General features: G+C 43.1%; 2 protein-coding genes across 2 annotated transcripts in view; both read right to left on the bottom strand.

Moving 5' to 3' along the window:
• Positions 1 to 9057, bottom strand: part of CHMP5 (charged multivesicular body protein 5) — a 19117-nt gene extending 10060 nt beyond the window's left edge. Inside the window, exons 1-5 of the mRNA XM_019509214.1 lie at positions 8917 to 9057; positions 4228 to 4332; positions 2999 to 3045; positions 1172 to 1265; positions 1015 to 1086 (exon numbers count right to left, since the gene is read on the bottom strand). Coding sequence (XP_019364759.1) covers positions 1015 to 1086; positions 1172 to 1265; positions 2999 to 3045; positions 4228 to 4332; positions 8917 to 8985 — 387 coding nt within the window. The 5' untranslated portion in view covers positions 8986 to 9057. The remainder of the gene's footprint in view (positions 1 to 1014; positions 1087 to 1171; positions 1266 to 2998; positions 3046 to 4227; positions 4333 to 8916) is intronic.
• Positions 9058 to 10685: 1628 nt separating this feature from the next.
• FH (fumarate hydratase) overlaps positions 10686 to 15027 on the bottom strand; it is a 32094-nt gene continuing 27752 nt past the window's right edge. The window contains exons 9-11 of the mRNA XM_019509212.1: positions 14030 to 14157; positions 12315 to 12468; positions 10686 to 10890 (exon numbers count right to left, since the gene is read on the bottom strand). Coding sequence (XP_019364757.1) covers positions 10748 to 10890; positions 12315 to 12468; positions 14030 to 14157 — 425 coding nt within the window. The 3' untranslated portion in view covers positions 10686 to 10747. The remainder of the gene's footprint in view (positions 10891 to 12314; positions 12469 to 14029; positions 14158 to 15027) is intronic.

Genomic DNA, 15027 nt, shown 5'->3' with positions numbered 1-15027 from the left:
GAAGCAACAATTATCCAACATCAACTTTGTTGGGCCGGCCATGTCATTTGGATGTCTGACTCCAGACTCCTGAAGCAAGATTTATTCTCCCAACTCAGCAAAGGCATACGCTCAAGAAGAAGGCAGAGAAAGCACTTCAGGGATGTCCTCAAGGCCAGTTTTAAAAAAATGCAACATCGATGTCAACTAATGGGAGACAATTGCCCAGGACCACCCCAAATGAAGGAAGAGTCTACAGCAGGGATCTCAGTACTTTGAAACCTCACAACAACAGGAGATGGAAAAGCAGGAGTGGCAGACACAGCGCGTCTCAGATCAAAAAAAAAGTCCAGAGCCACCCATCCCACATGGAAATACATGTCCAAGCTGCAACAGAGTCTGTCAATCTCTGATAGGCTTCATCAGCCATCTTCAGACACACAGATAAGGCAATCAAATCATGGAAGACAATCATCCTTGACTGTGAGGGATTGTGGAAGAAGATGTAAACAATATACAAAGAGAGGTTTAGCACTACAGTTTAGAATATTTTCTTCCTACCTTCCTTTTTTAAAGCCATGTTATTTATCAAAACATTTCTGAGGGAAAGATGAGGCTATGTGCACCTGCTAAGAGTATGTTTTCAGTATGTGCCAGGAGAAGCCACGGTATCAGGCAGGAGGATGGATTCACATTATAAAAAAATATGGAAGAATGTAGGTAGACAAAGTGGAATGCAGACAACAAGGGTAGATCACCATCAAGCATGGGTGAGAGAGAAAGACTAGAGCAGTGAGGTATCACAATCTGATGCAATTTAAAGCCAAGAGTTGGTTGTACAATAACAGAGGAACTACAAATCCAGAGGATGAAGATAAGCAATATGCATAACACATAGTTCCATCTTTAAGAAAAACTGTTGGTCAGCTCAATTATTGCTGAAGCAATAAGCTAGGCACTGCTTAGTTCTTTATTATGGTGACTATTAGCACATTTCCTCCGGACAGTTTAGTAACACACAAGCCAAAAGCTCACCTCAATCTGATCAATTTTGACTTGCTTGTAAGCCTTCTTCATTTCTTTCACCCCCAGTTTCATAGCATCAACCTAAAAGGGAGAGTGAAACAAAATGGTTTTTACTGCAGTAGGCATGAAATAAAGCAAACTTAAGATAAACATGCTGATATGATACCGTTGTCTTTGTATCCTTCAGTGCCTGGATGGTGTAGTTAGCCTGTTCCATGTTAAAAGACTGCTGTGCCAGATTATCCCTTTGCTGCTCATACCTGTTAAAAATATTACAAAAAAATCATATTTATAGCAATATAATGGACTGGAAGTAAGCAGTCTTAACTGGGGAAGGGACACAGCCCACAAACAAGATATTTGAAGCAGGACACAAAAAATTGAAGGCCTTCACAAAAAAGGAAAGACTTTTCCTTTATATCAATTATACAGGTTTTTTAATTTTGTTACACAACCTACTGAAACCTTGTCTATTGGATTGCTACTGGACAAAGTTATTTTGCATGCAGGATTAAGCTTTCACCATGTTAATCAGTGTTTAAATAGGGTGATCATACATCTAGATTTGGCTGGGACACTCCCAGATTCCTTAGGCCAGTCCTGGCTGGTTGGTCAAAAGTTCTGCACAAAGGTGGAGCGTCATGGTGTGCCAGGCAAGCACCACTGCTGCTGTGCAGGAACAAGGTTGCGCCACATGAAGGTGAGATGGCACCTGCTCCACTCCACCTGCCTTCTTTGCTTCAATAAAGCACTGGACCTGGCTATGCAGAGGGGTGGGGGAAATCTCCATCCATGAAGGTTTTTAAGACCCAGCTAGACAAAGCCTTGGCTGGGATGATCTAGTTGGGGATGATCCTGCTTTGAGCAGGGGGTTGGACTAGATGACTTCCTGCGGTCCCTTCCAACCAGCTCAGATATGGAACCGTTCAACCTAGAAAAGAAGATTTTCAGGAGGGATTTGGCGGCAGCTTAAAAATGTATCGGGGTGAGCATCAGGGGCTAGGTGACCAACTATTCACCAAAGCACCCCATAGGAAAACCAAGAGCATGGTCATAAACTCCTAAAAGGTTTCAGTCTGGATATAAGGAAAAACTTCATGGTTCATGTGACCAGATTCTGGAATAGACTCCCAGTGAGGGTGGTGCAGGCACTTACTCTGGAGATCCTCAAAAGGAGACTACATGCACACCTTGCTGGAGTTATTTGACCCTAGCAGTCTTTCCTGCCCAGAGCAGGGGGGCTAGACCTAATGATCTCACAAAGTCCTTTCCAGCCCTAAACTTTTGTGAATCTGTGAAATCCTAATTTGATATGATTCTATGACTAAGCAGCCTAGACCAGTCTATGGAATCCAGGAGTGTCCCAGCCAAACAGGACATACAGTCACGCTATGTATAAACAACCTGTGGTGGTATAGTAAGGGTCTTATATACATATTTGTTTATTCATGACACAGCAATATGGGAAAGCATGGGTCTTCCCAAGTGAGTTCCTTCATACCATGCTGAGAACACCATTGAAGCCAAAGGGCCAGCAGCTGTGCATATGAAGAACTGTTACAGAACTGATGCATGCACACAAATTAGTTATTAATATGCAGCAGTATCCATCTATATCCCTGAAGTCAGAGACCAGCGAAACTTCAAATGATTTACAAACATTTAATTTTGTTTTAACTAATTTTTTAACTGTGGTACTATGACAGCTTATGTTTTACATATACACATGCACACTGGTTATACAATTGTTATATACAGCAACTATATATCCATCCATTAACAAAAGAGACAGTATGATGACACGGTCAGCTTTTTAGCTGTGATAACTTCAAGATGAGAAAAATGAGTGCTTCTAGACAGGTGACTGATGTCTTCAATAATTTAATTGCAAAACATGGCACAGAAATTAAAGTAAGAAGTAGCAAATGTGCCACCACTCCCTCCATACTAAGCAGTAGTTCACTGAATAAGGATTAAGAAGCTTTAAACTTACATTCGCTTCTGCTTTAACACTCTCAAAGCTTTCTGCTTTACCATATTCTGAAAGAGATGCAACAGACAGATATTAAGTAATATGGCTAAATTAGCTTGAGATACATTAACATGTATCTCCTTTCATTTAAATAATTTTCTAGCTCTGAAAAGCCCTTAAGTTACATTGTGAGAAGTGTTCAACACAGTTAAAACACAAGAAATATTCATTTTGCACCAATCATTATTATTCAAACAGGCATGTGTACACATCAGTGATAAATAAAACAAGTGTTTTGTGTGTTCTCTTTGAACAGCACAGAGCACATCAAGTTAGGAAGCAAATTTCACTGGGTAATACTATTATTTAATAGACAGGTTTCAACCAAACAACACTGTGTAAGGTAATGTAACAACTTTTTTCTTTTAAATGTTTACCCCTTTACCAGGTCATGAGGCTTTTGCTTGGTTCAATCATTTACATCAGAAGTAGGAAACCTCTGGCTTACAGGCTACATGTGGCCTGCAGAGTCGTTGGTTCCAACCCAAAGAAAGGGTGCTTAATTCGTGCCACAGCTGGGTGTTGTGGAGAAGTGGCAGCCAGTTTTCAGTGCTAGTTTTTTTGGGAGGAGCAAGCTGAAAGCTTCTAGGCGCCTGTTTTCCCTCTGTTCCTCCCCCTGGTCTCGTTTGTAGGTTCAAGCTTGGTGTAAACAAATAAAACACACCCTGACCTCTGACAGAGCAAGCCCTCATTTGCCTCATTTAGGAAGCAATAAATCTAACTAAATTTACAAGTCAGGGGTTAATGAGATTCTCTCCTTTCTGTGGTGTGGAAAATGTAATGAAGTCTATGATAACTATGAGAACAGGGGCCAATGATTAGTGCAGAGGAAGAACCATCCTAGCAGCATGTAACTAGGTGGTCAAAGATCTCTTGCCCATATTCCTCACCTATGAAAGCCTAATGCAGGCCATAAAACACAGGGAAAGTTGCTTCTGACTGGGGAACCACTTTGTTTTCATTTTACACAGAGTAACCTTATAAAACTATAACTCTAAGGACAAACCATGGATACAAGTCTGGGATATTCCAAAAGAAAAAAAAATAAGCCCATCCTCTCTCAAAGTTAGAAGCAGCATTGCTAAGGAGACTTGGAAGAACCTGGAGAACTGGTTATGATACCACTACATTACATGACAGACTAAAACACGAGTCACTCCTCATGGTGGTGCTAGATGGATTCTTCTTACCTTGGCAGGCCCCTCCCTCATTTTCTTCATCTGATCTTTATACTTCACCAGTTCTGCATCGAGCCTAGAAATTTTCTTGTCAATCGACTCAGCTCTGGTATCCACCTTATGTACAAGAAAGGCAAAAAAAAAAGGTTCTTACTGATGGTTAAGATACTTGCCAAGCACGTGAAATAAACCATGTTCACATATACACAGCTGCTTGTTATCATGCGCATGCATGCGTACATGTTAAATAGTAGTGTTAGAGTGACATAGCCATAGTGGTCCAAGAGTCCAAGAATTATGCAAGTGGTAAGGATTCCTTAAGGGTGATATTTTTTACTAGATCAACTGCGTAGCTGGGATAGAGTTAGACAAGCTTTTGAATGCAAGACATTCTTCTTCAGGTCTCAGAATGCAGGTGGTCCAATAGAAGATATCGCCCTAAGAAATCCTTGCCTCTTGTGTTGAGAACAATTCATGACCAGACATGGATGTGGTTCCTTTCAGTGGTATAGACTATTTAAAAAATTTTTAAAAAGACCCTTTTAGTTAACATTTATTGACTTTGTATATTCAGGGTAAAGTCACAAAAAATTTAACGTGTAAGCTTTTCATTCTGTGAAATATTACTAGAGTGAAACACAGCCATTTAACTATTTTGTTCAAATTGAAATGACACTACATTTGCAAATTCATTTTCTATCACAGTATCTGGATAGAAGCAATTTGTCAGGATGTTCATTCTGTTACTTTTATGCTCCTGTAAGACCTCTTTCCTACAATATCTCGCAGCAGTACACTGTCGCCAGAGGCACTTTTCATATAGAGTTATTGCTATCAGTTCTCTCCACACTAGGGAAGAAATGCCTGGTCACAGATGGCACTGAAAAATTTGCAATTAAGCTGTTCACGATGTCATCTGCTTTATCAGTAAAAGGAAAATAAAGCACATAATATTTTCAAAGTATTGTATGCTTATGGCATCTTGCACCTTCTGAAGCTTTCCACAAACCAAGCACATATTTTATACTCAGCTGGCTCCATGGTGGAGTTCTGTTTCATGGGCAACTGGATGCCCCCACTGGATAATAAAATAACCATAAGCAGGTCACTAGGACAGCCTATCCTAATCCAACAGAGACTACATAACGGAGATTTTGGTGGGCACAAAATGAACAGGAGCTCAGTTTTTAGGTGATGTCCGAAACATTACTACATTGTCAATTGCCAATCGAGTTGGCTGCACTGGCACCTCACTCTGCAGGTCCACAAACTTCAACAATACATTTAAATCACTGATGTACAGCAGAGCTCGCTGTCAAAATTAAATGACAAGTCCTCACTATGGTCAAAAGAGAATCCCAGCTAACACTCAGCTAACAAAGAAACACGATTTCTTTACTGAATTTAGGATTTGCTCTTTCCTGCTTAAGTGACTGATAAGTATAGGGGTACTACATTTACCACCAGAAAAATAATGCGTTAGGAGGGCAGAAACCTTTATACCATCCCAAACCCCCAACGTGTAATTGGAGCTGCAGCTAGCAAGGGTAACAAGAAGGGTTTCAACAAGTTATGCCAGTAACAAGAGGAAAATCAGGGAAGGCGTGGATCACTTACTGAATGGGGAGGCAACCTAGTGCCAGAGGATACAGAAAAGTCTGAAGTATTCAATGCCCTTTTCACCTCAGTCTTCACAGAAAAGGTCAGGTCCCAGACTACTGCACCAGGCAGCACAGTTTGGAGAGGAAGTGAGCAGCTAACTGTGGCAAAAGAACAGATCGGGGACTGTTTTGAAAAACTGGACATATACAAGTCTATGGAGCCAGACAGGATACACCCAAGGGTGTTGAGGGAGTTGGCTGATGTGACTGCTGAGCCACTGGCCATCATCTTTGAAAACTCATGACAATCAGAAGTCCTACATGATTGGAAAAGAGCAAACATAGTGCCCATATTTAAAAAGGGGGGAAAGGAGGATCCAGGGAACTACAGACCAGTCAGCCTCACTTCAGTCCCTGGAAAAATCATGGATCAGATCCTCAAGGAATCCATTTCAAAGCACTTGGAGGAAAAGAAGATGATTAGGAACAGTCAGCATGGATTTGCCAAGGGCGAGTCATGCTTGACCAACCTGATTGCCTTCTATGATGAGACGACTGGCCCTGTGGACGTGGGAAGACCGGTGGATGTGGTGTCCCTTGATTTTAGCAAAGGCTTTTGATATAGTTTCCCATAACATTCTCGCAGGCAAGCCAAGGAAAAACAGGCTGGATGAATGAACTGTAAGGTGGACAGAAAACTGGCTGGAGCATCAGGCTCAGAAGGAAGCAGTCAATGGCTTGATGTCTATTTGACCACCAGTATCAAGTGGAGTGACACAGGGTCAGTCCTGGGGCCAGTTTTGTTCAATATCTTCGTCTATGACCTGGAAAATGGGATGGATTGCATCCTCAACAAGTGTGCAGATGACACCAAGCTGTGGAGAGTAGTAGATACACTGGAGGGTGGGGTTAGGATTCAAAGGGACCTAGACAAATTGGAGGATTGAACCAAAAGAAATCTTATGAGGTTCAATAAGGACAAGCACAAAGCTGTGCACTTAAGACAGAACAATCCCATGCACTGGTACAGGCTGGGGGCTGAGCTGCTGGGCAGCAGCTCTGCAGAAAAGGACCTGAGGGTTACAGGAGATAAGATGAAGATAAGCCAGCAGTGTGCCCTTGTTGCTAAGAAGATAATGGCATACTGGGCTGCACTGGTAGGTGTGTTGCCAGCAGATCAAAGGAAGTGATAATTCCCCTCTATTCAGCACTGGTGAGGCCACATCTGGAGTACTGTGTCAGTTTTGGGCTCATCACTACAAAAGGAATGTGAACAAATTGGAAAGAATCCAGCAGAGGGCAATGGAAATGGTGAGGGGGCTGGGGGACATGACTTATGAGGAACGACTGAGGGAACTGGGCTTATTTAGTCTGGAGAAGAAAAGACTGAGAAGGGAGCCAATAGCAGCCTTCAACTACCTGAAGCGGGGTTTGAAAGAAGATAGAGCTAGACTGTTCTCAGTGGTAGCAGATGACAGAACAAGAAGCAATGGTATCAAGTTGAAGCAAGACAGGTTTAAGCAGGATAGAAAAACTTTGTCACTAGAAGGGTGGTGAAGCACTGGAACAGGTTACTTAGGGAGGCTGCAGAATCTCCACCCTTGGAAGTTTTTATGGCTTGGCTAAACAGAGCCTTGGCTGGGATGATCTAAGTGGGGATGGTCCTGTTTTGAGCAGACGGTTGGACTAGATGACCCTGAGGTCCCTTCCAACCCTAACCTGCTATGATTCCCCAAACCCTAACATACTTTTTATCCCAGTAACAGACATGTGTTTCTTATGCAACAACCCTAACACTCTAGCTGCACTCTTTTGTTCCAAGAGAAGGAATTTGACCACTTACTCCTGCTGCTGCATACAAAAGTACAATTACCAAACAGAAAGAAATAAATTAAATAGGAATGATTAAAACATCCAATTCAACGGACCCAAATGCCTGTACATTTTTAATAACCATTTATTTGAAGGGCTGCAACACTGACACTTTAAAGGACTCAAATCTAATTGAAAAACCACACACCTCACTAAGTTCTTTTCCTCAGCATCTCACAGAACAAACAATTCTTGTAAGAACCAGTCTACTATGCGTTACTTGTATTTTAACTGTACTTCAGAATACGAGAATTATTTTGCACTGAACAGACACTAGCTTAATTCAACCTATCTAAAATAAAACTTAACAACAGGCACTCACAGGACTTTTTGATTGAATCTATATGTCTGTTTAGTCACCCCGTGTTCAGGAAGAAGCTAAGCATTCACAAGAAGGCCACCTGAAAAGGACTCTGCCACCAGTCTGCTTATCCCGCAAGCAACAAACAGCAGCAGCAACTGAAAACAGGTACATCAAGGGACTAGCGTACTGTCAGATCAGCCACTTTGAGAATAAGCTAACAGGCAAAGGGATAGAGCAAGCCTGTATTAGCTCCACACTGCTCTCCCCAGTGCCCTGCTGGGGCAAAACTACAAACCAAAGCACCATCTCTCCAGCCTTCCTGCAAGGCCTACGGTTCCCCTGCTACACAGGTACCCGCCCTAGCGCATGAAGGAGCCGGACAGTGTCACCAGGTGTACGATATTGTATTTGTACGATAATGTCAACTCTTGTACGACGTACAGCCAATAATAGTAAAAATGTTCAAAACAGGCAATAATTTTGGAGGAAGCCAATTGACGCAGTATACACAAAAACCAAGTCACTCTCAAGAGTTGTAGCCGACTTTTGGGTTGGCTGGTTTGGTTTCGGGGTTGTTGTTTGTTCGTTTGGTTGGTTGGTTGGTTTTTTTGGGGGGAGGGGTATTATTATTTAATTTGTTTCCACGGCCGAATTAGCCAAAACTCATTCCAAATCCAAGACTCCAGAACCATAAATATCAGCGTACGATAGTTTTCCAGGAAATATGGTAATTTCGAACTTCCAGTGCGGTCATCGCAGATTGAAGACCCCGCAACACTGGCGCGGGGCAGGCGGTAGAGCAGCTCCGCGGGCTCTGCGGAAGCAGCGAGCCGCCCCCACAGCGACCTGCGCTGCTCCCGCCCCGCCCGGGGCAGAGAAGCGAGCCGAGCCCCCCGCAGGGGCCGCGCCCAGCCCCACACCCACCGTGCCGATGCAGTCCGTGAGGCTCGGCGGTGGCGCCTTCGGCTTCGCCTTCCCGAAGAAGCGATTCATGGCGGCGGGATCCGAACCTGGCCGCACCGAGACCGTAGCGCCCCCAACCCGGAAATGCACCGTGAGCCCGCCCCTCCCGGGCGCCCGCTACTGCGCCTGCGCCCCAAGCGCCCCGCAGCCAATCCCGGAGTGCGAGGGACGGGAAATGGCCCCAAGCACGGGCGGAAGTGAGGGCATAATGACCGCGCCGGCTCTTCTGCCCTCCTTGCCGGGAGGGGCGAATCGCACCCTGCCTTGAGGGGAGGGGGCAGGGCAAGTCATCCGCACAGTTAAAGGGCGAGCAGGCGGGGTCTGTTGTTGTTAGACCAGCTGAGCCGTAGGAACAAAGCTTTGCGTCAGTTTCCGGGAACAAACACAAGGAAGAGCGTCTCTGCCCCAGAGCTCACACAGCTTCGTTCGCCCGACGCAGGTGGCTTAATTCAAGAGATCGCATTTAGCCAAAGCACCGGCCTGCCCATGTCCTCGCACCAACTCCCCTGTATCTACTGCAAGGAGCTCAGCAAACCCCCAGGGTAGGGGGCCAGTCCCTCTCTGCAGCTTGGGTGCCTGTCTGAAAGCTCTGGGCTCATGCCCTCTCTGCCTCACCCCCACCAGGGCTCCCCAGAAAGGCTCCCACAAGCAGCCATGGTGAGAGCAGGATCATGCAGAACAGAGGCAGCTCCCCCCAGCACAGGACAAGGCAAGACCCTCAGCCTCCTCAGTAAAGCCTGGGCATGCTTACAGGTTTCCCTTACTTTATGCTGTACATGCATTCCTGGAAAACAGCACATAACTCAAATTCACATAAAGGGAACCCACTTCACAACATAACAAATAGGCGCAGTTCTAAGACCTGAAGTGTACTGACCCCGAGACCCATTTTTTCCACTTTTACAAGACCATTTTGGTACTTGCCAACAGTAGGCAGTATACACAAGCACAGAGCACTATAATGGCAATGGCAACTACAGAAACACATGTTGCAGACAACAAGTGAGGGGCACAGATCCACACAGACTATATTTCGGTGCGCATCACTCCCACACTGCGCCACACAAAGCAGCTGACTGCAGGCTTCCACCACAGCAATCGCATAGGAGTGAGTTTGCCTTGCATATAACAAATTTTTGGCAGAAAAAGGGTCAATGAATAAGAGTGAATTCACACACACACAACCTGCATAAAGCGAGGGAAACCTGTATTTGTGCTGTAGCTTCCCCACCTGGTGCTCCAGCCAGGGGGTGGCAGGAAGCTGCTCTATTTGTATTCAGGACCCTTGGTTTCCCCCCAGAAGACTGCGCTCAAAAACCAAGAACCCTGCTGACTATAGCATCCTTCAGGTTTATTACTTTAAAGAAAAATGTCTTATGGTGGTAGATGAGGGAAGGGAAGCAGAAATGAAAGTCTTAACTAAAATGCAGTTGGGTATCAGTGGTCTTCTCAAGATGGGATACTTTAGAGAATATCCAGTAAATTAGTCATTCACATGTTGTTCTGGTAACACCATTTCAAATTTGCAGTTATTTTTTTTCAGAAATATATTTAAGTTAAATACATATTGAAATAATCCTGGTACTGAGCTGCCACTGAAGCAATCTTCTGGGGAAAGATTTTTCTTCTGTGTATGTATGTTGTGTCAGAAAACCATTCTAGCCTTATATCTCACAAAGGAAAAATATATGGTCATTCATGAGGCAAGTGACAATGAGAGACAAAACAAACAGGCCCCATAATATTTTATATTATACAATTTAAATTCTTCTGTTAAGTACACTTGTTAAAGTCACTGAGGACCAAGCATCTCCGTAGGCTTCACCCATTGATCAAACTGTTCTGATGTAAGGAATCCAAGCTTAATAGCAGCTTCTTTTAGTGTTGTCCCTTCTGTGTGTGCAGTTTTGGCAATCTTCGCTGCCTTGTCATATCCTGCAGTGAAATCAAAAAAAGAATACAAGATTAATTGTCCTTTAGGTAAAATGGGGATTCAGAGAATTTGTTAGAGAGGCAACCATGGGAAAACTGGCCTCCACATAATCTGGCTACTAATAACTACAGCAACTCTGCAGTAATTGAATTCATTTTAAATAATGAACAGATATATTACTGAAGCAACTTCCTGCCTAAGAGACAGCGATTAAAAGCGATATAGAAAAAATTATGTCTATAGAACATCTGATTAACATTTTATCATACAATATTTTAAAAAGTTAGGCTCATCACCATTCAGTCCAGTGAAGTATTTCCTCAAACAGTTCCTCTAGTGTTTTGTGGCTAACCTGCAATAGTTGGTTACTATTGGAAAGTTTAGGACAAGACAACTGAGTGTATAGTTATCTCAGATCTCCAGGAACCTTGTCAGGAAAGTCTTAAAAACCAGATGTGGCTGTTTTGAACAGAAACTTTCTTTTCAGCCAACAATGAAAACTATCACATTCTAGTGTTATATAAAATAAGGTCCTGTTCCATGACTGGGGTCCTAGGCACTATGGTAACTAATCATATTTTTCCTTATGGTAAACCAGCTATGTAAAGTTGGACAGAAATCAGTAATTCTGTCACTTGGTTTCCAACACAGATAAGTGGTGCCACCTAGTGACAAAATAGTCTAACTGGTATAAAAACATAGGCACTGAAAAGCAGAAACCCTGGACAGGAATTAAGATTAGAATTAAAGTTATAATTTAAAAAATTACCTGTTTAACCTCCTCTAATTATATTGGTTAAACAGTTAACTGATAGCACATATCTAATTTAGAGATCTCTAGTAGGAATGGCCCTGACCATTCATGTCTTCACCATGTGCCTAGTGCTATGTGGGCCCCCTAGGCTTATAGCGAGGAGCCACGGGTGCAGCTGAGCCACTAGGGGCACTGCCCAGTTGTGGACCCACAGCTTCCCCTCACCGCCATGGGCAGGGGCTGGGGCTGCAGATCTCCCATGCCGGGATCCTGCCAACACAGGGCAGGAAGGAAAGGGCAGCTCCCCCACCCATGCAGATCTGGGGGCACACGCCCCTCCACCCCCATGCCCTCCTGGGGTGCATGCACCAGCAGGAGCCGCCCCACACCCCCTGGACAAGCTGCGGCTCTGTCTGGCACCCTGCCCTGTCCAGACAGCACCTGCCCCAGCCCCACTCAATCCCTCATCAGGGTCCTTGATCTGTCTGCCACACCCCTTCCGTCCCCCCTCCCCATCCACAACAGACTTACCAGCTGCACACAGCTGTATCAGAAACTGGATTGATATCAACTGATACGTCTCCTTAAAAATTAGCCATCTGTATCTGCCCCCAAAATCTCTATTGGTGCACCCCTAATTTGTTCTAATAACAGGTAAAGTTTGAGACATACCAATGTGGGGATTAAGTGCTGTCACCAACATCAAAGACTCGCTCATTAGTTTGTTGATTCTCTCTGTATTGGCTTGGATCCCGACCACACAGTTGTCAGTGAATGAAATGCAAACATCTCCAAGGAGCCTTGCAGAATTCAATACATTTTTAATCTTTAAAAAAAAAAAAAAAAAAAAAAAGGCAGAAAGTTTAGACACAGCTGTTAGCATTTTAATGATCCAATACATCATTGGTCTTATAATACCTTCCCATTTGACAGAATTTCATTAGAAACGGTGTATTGCACTGTATTGTACTCTTAGTTCTGTAACATAAAAATCATTGATATTTAAGAAGTCGTTTGGGGAAAACTTCTCAAACTGAAGAGTTGTTGAATTCTTACACATAATGAATATTATCCAAACTAGTGCGTGTAAGGAAAGCATCTTCGTAAGCTTCTCAGAGTAAACTGCTGGGTAATTATTTTTATTTTGGTTTAACTAAACTATACAACAGTAGATGATGACATTTGGAAGCTTTAATTATCATCTTATCTGGGAGGCAAGATTCCAATTACATAATCTGGTAGATGGCACCAAAGTAAAAACTTTTAGTAAGCACTGCCAATGGAAACAGACTTCTAAATATTCTGATGATAATATCACTGTATATTAGTAATATACTGTTAACTCACATTTTAGCAGCTGGGGGTGAGTCTGGATCTGGTCCCTGCACAGTCCCGAGGTCCAGATACAGCTCCCAATGAGCCCCCAATGCCAAACCAGTTTGAAACTCCTCATTTAGGATGTTCAGAGACAACTGGGTTTTAGCTGTCTTATGGACTTGTTTTAAATGACCCTCTTCTAAATAGTATGGTAGTCAATAAATGACCAAGTAAAAGACATTATGTTGCTAGCTACATCATTCCCTTTACCACTTCTGATCTGCATCTTCTACTTCTACTATTTTATATCTAGGATCTTTCCTGCAGGGCTAAAACAACTATTTTATACTTTTTCTCTTCCTCTCTAACCATTACCTTGTTTCTTAATTTTCTCCTTTTGACTTTACACCCTCCCTTCTCCATGAATTTCCTGTGCTTATTATGGTTTTTCTCTTTATTATTCCTATTTTTCCCCTCAATTCATTCTTCCTTACAGCTCCTTTCCTCTTCATAGCTTTCCTGAAGAGAAAGGCAGGCAAGTCCTTTTATTGAAAGCAGTATACATACAATTAGTTTATGTAAACATTGTTAATCTGAAGTTGCAGTTTGAACATCATCAAATTAAATGGGAGATTGCAATGGTATAACTAGAAAAGGTCTTCCTGCCTACAGGAGACCATACTTCAGGAAGGCCAAAGAGACTGCCCAACAACAAACGGTGTCATCTAAGCTCTGGAATGAGCAGTCCTAAGACAGACCCTTCAGGGCTTCACACAAGTTGCTCAACCTAGTGGCCTCAGTTCTGTCGTTTACCTTTCTTCTGCCAGGGTACTATGATCAGAGTATATGTACCTCTGAGCTCAAAGTGCTAAAAAACGATCCATCATAGATGGGACAACAAATTGTTTTCCAAAACAAACTGATTTACTGTTAAGAATTCTCATTTCTCCTAATATTTATATTTCTTCATCACTCTAGTGACTGCATTGCCCAGGCAGTCTTAAATTCTTCACAAACAATATATAAGAAAATATATGGTTTCTGAAATGATTACAGTGTTTTGAGCTTACAATCATGGGCTTGAAAACATTCAATTCAAAGTGTCCATTGCTGCCTCCTATTGTAACAGCAACATGATTTCCCATCACTTGAGCTGCCACCATCGTAACAGCTTCACACTGGGTGGGATTCACTTTTCCTGTTTGCAAAAAGGGGATTCAAGAAAAAAAGTCAATAAACGCAGCTTTCATTAGCTCATTTATTCCTCCCTGTCATATATGCAGGTTTTGTTTCTTGAATATTCAACTCTTAAAAGGGCTTTCAGCTAATGAACTATGCAGAGGCAGTGGTGCTCAACCTTTTAAAGCAGTGGGCCAGGTGCCTACAACCCAGTTGCACTGCGAGGCACCACTCCCTCCAGCTAGAAGTCAATGTCAGAGGGAGGGAAGGGAGAGAGGAAGATGCTTCACTTTCCTACTGCCTGCCACAAGTGATGGAAAAGAGAAAGGAGGGCTGTAAAGGGGATCCGCAGCATTGCACAGGAAAGGGAAGGGGACATGCCAGGCCAAGCTGCTTGCTGCTGATCCCCCATGCCACAGACTGGATCCAGCCAGCAGACCATAGATTGAGCACCACTGGGCAAAAAGTAATGATTTATTAAACCTGCTGCTCTTTTCTGATAATGCAATTAGGTTGCCTTATGCAGAAGGGAAATATCTGAAAGGTTGCTTGTATGTTCTTGACAGCTGTTTGACTTCACACACAAGTGCTCTTTTATCACCCAGAAGTAATGTACTGCTCTCAAACCTTTATATAGCACCTCTCCAAAGTATACTCAGTTATCAAAGCAAAAAACTACTTGAAAAAATATATACTAGAAAACGGGATTAACTGACCAAAACTGCATCATGCCACTGCTTCACACCACTTTTATTCAACTCAGTGGTTAGTTCTATATACGGTTGTTAATTATTTGATCTATACAAATTTAAAGACATTAGATATACAACCTGGCATAATGCTGCTTCCAGGTTCATTTTCAGGGAGGATAAGCTCTCCTAGGCCAGAA

Source organism: Gavialis gangeticus, unplaced genomic scaffold (genome assembly GCF_001723915.1).
Source record: "Gavialis gangeticus isolate Ggan-Ray unplaced genomic scaffold, GavGan_comp1, whole genome shotgun sequence".
Taxonomy (NCBI): domain Eukaryota; kingdom Metazoa; phylum Chordata; order Crocodylia; family Gavialidae; genus Gavialis; species Gavialis gangeticus.
This window is presented reverse-complemented; position numbering and strand designations above follow the sequence as displayed.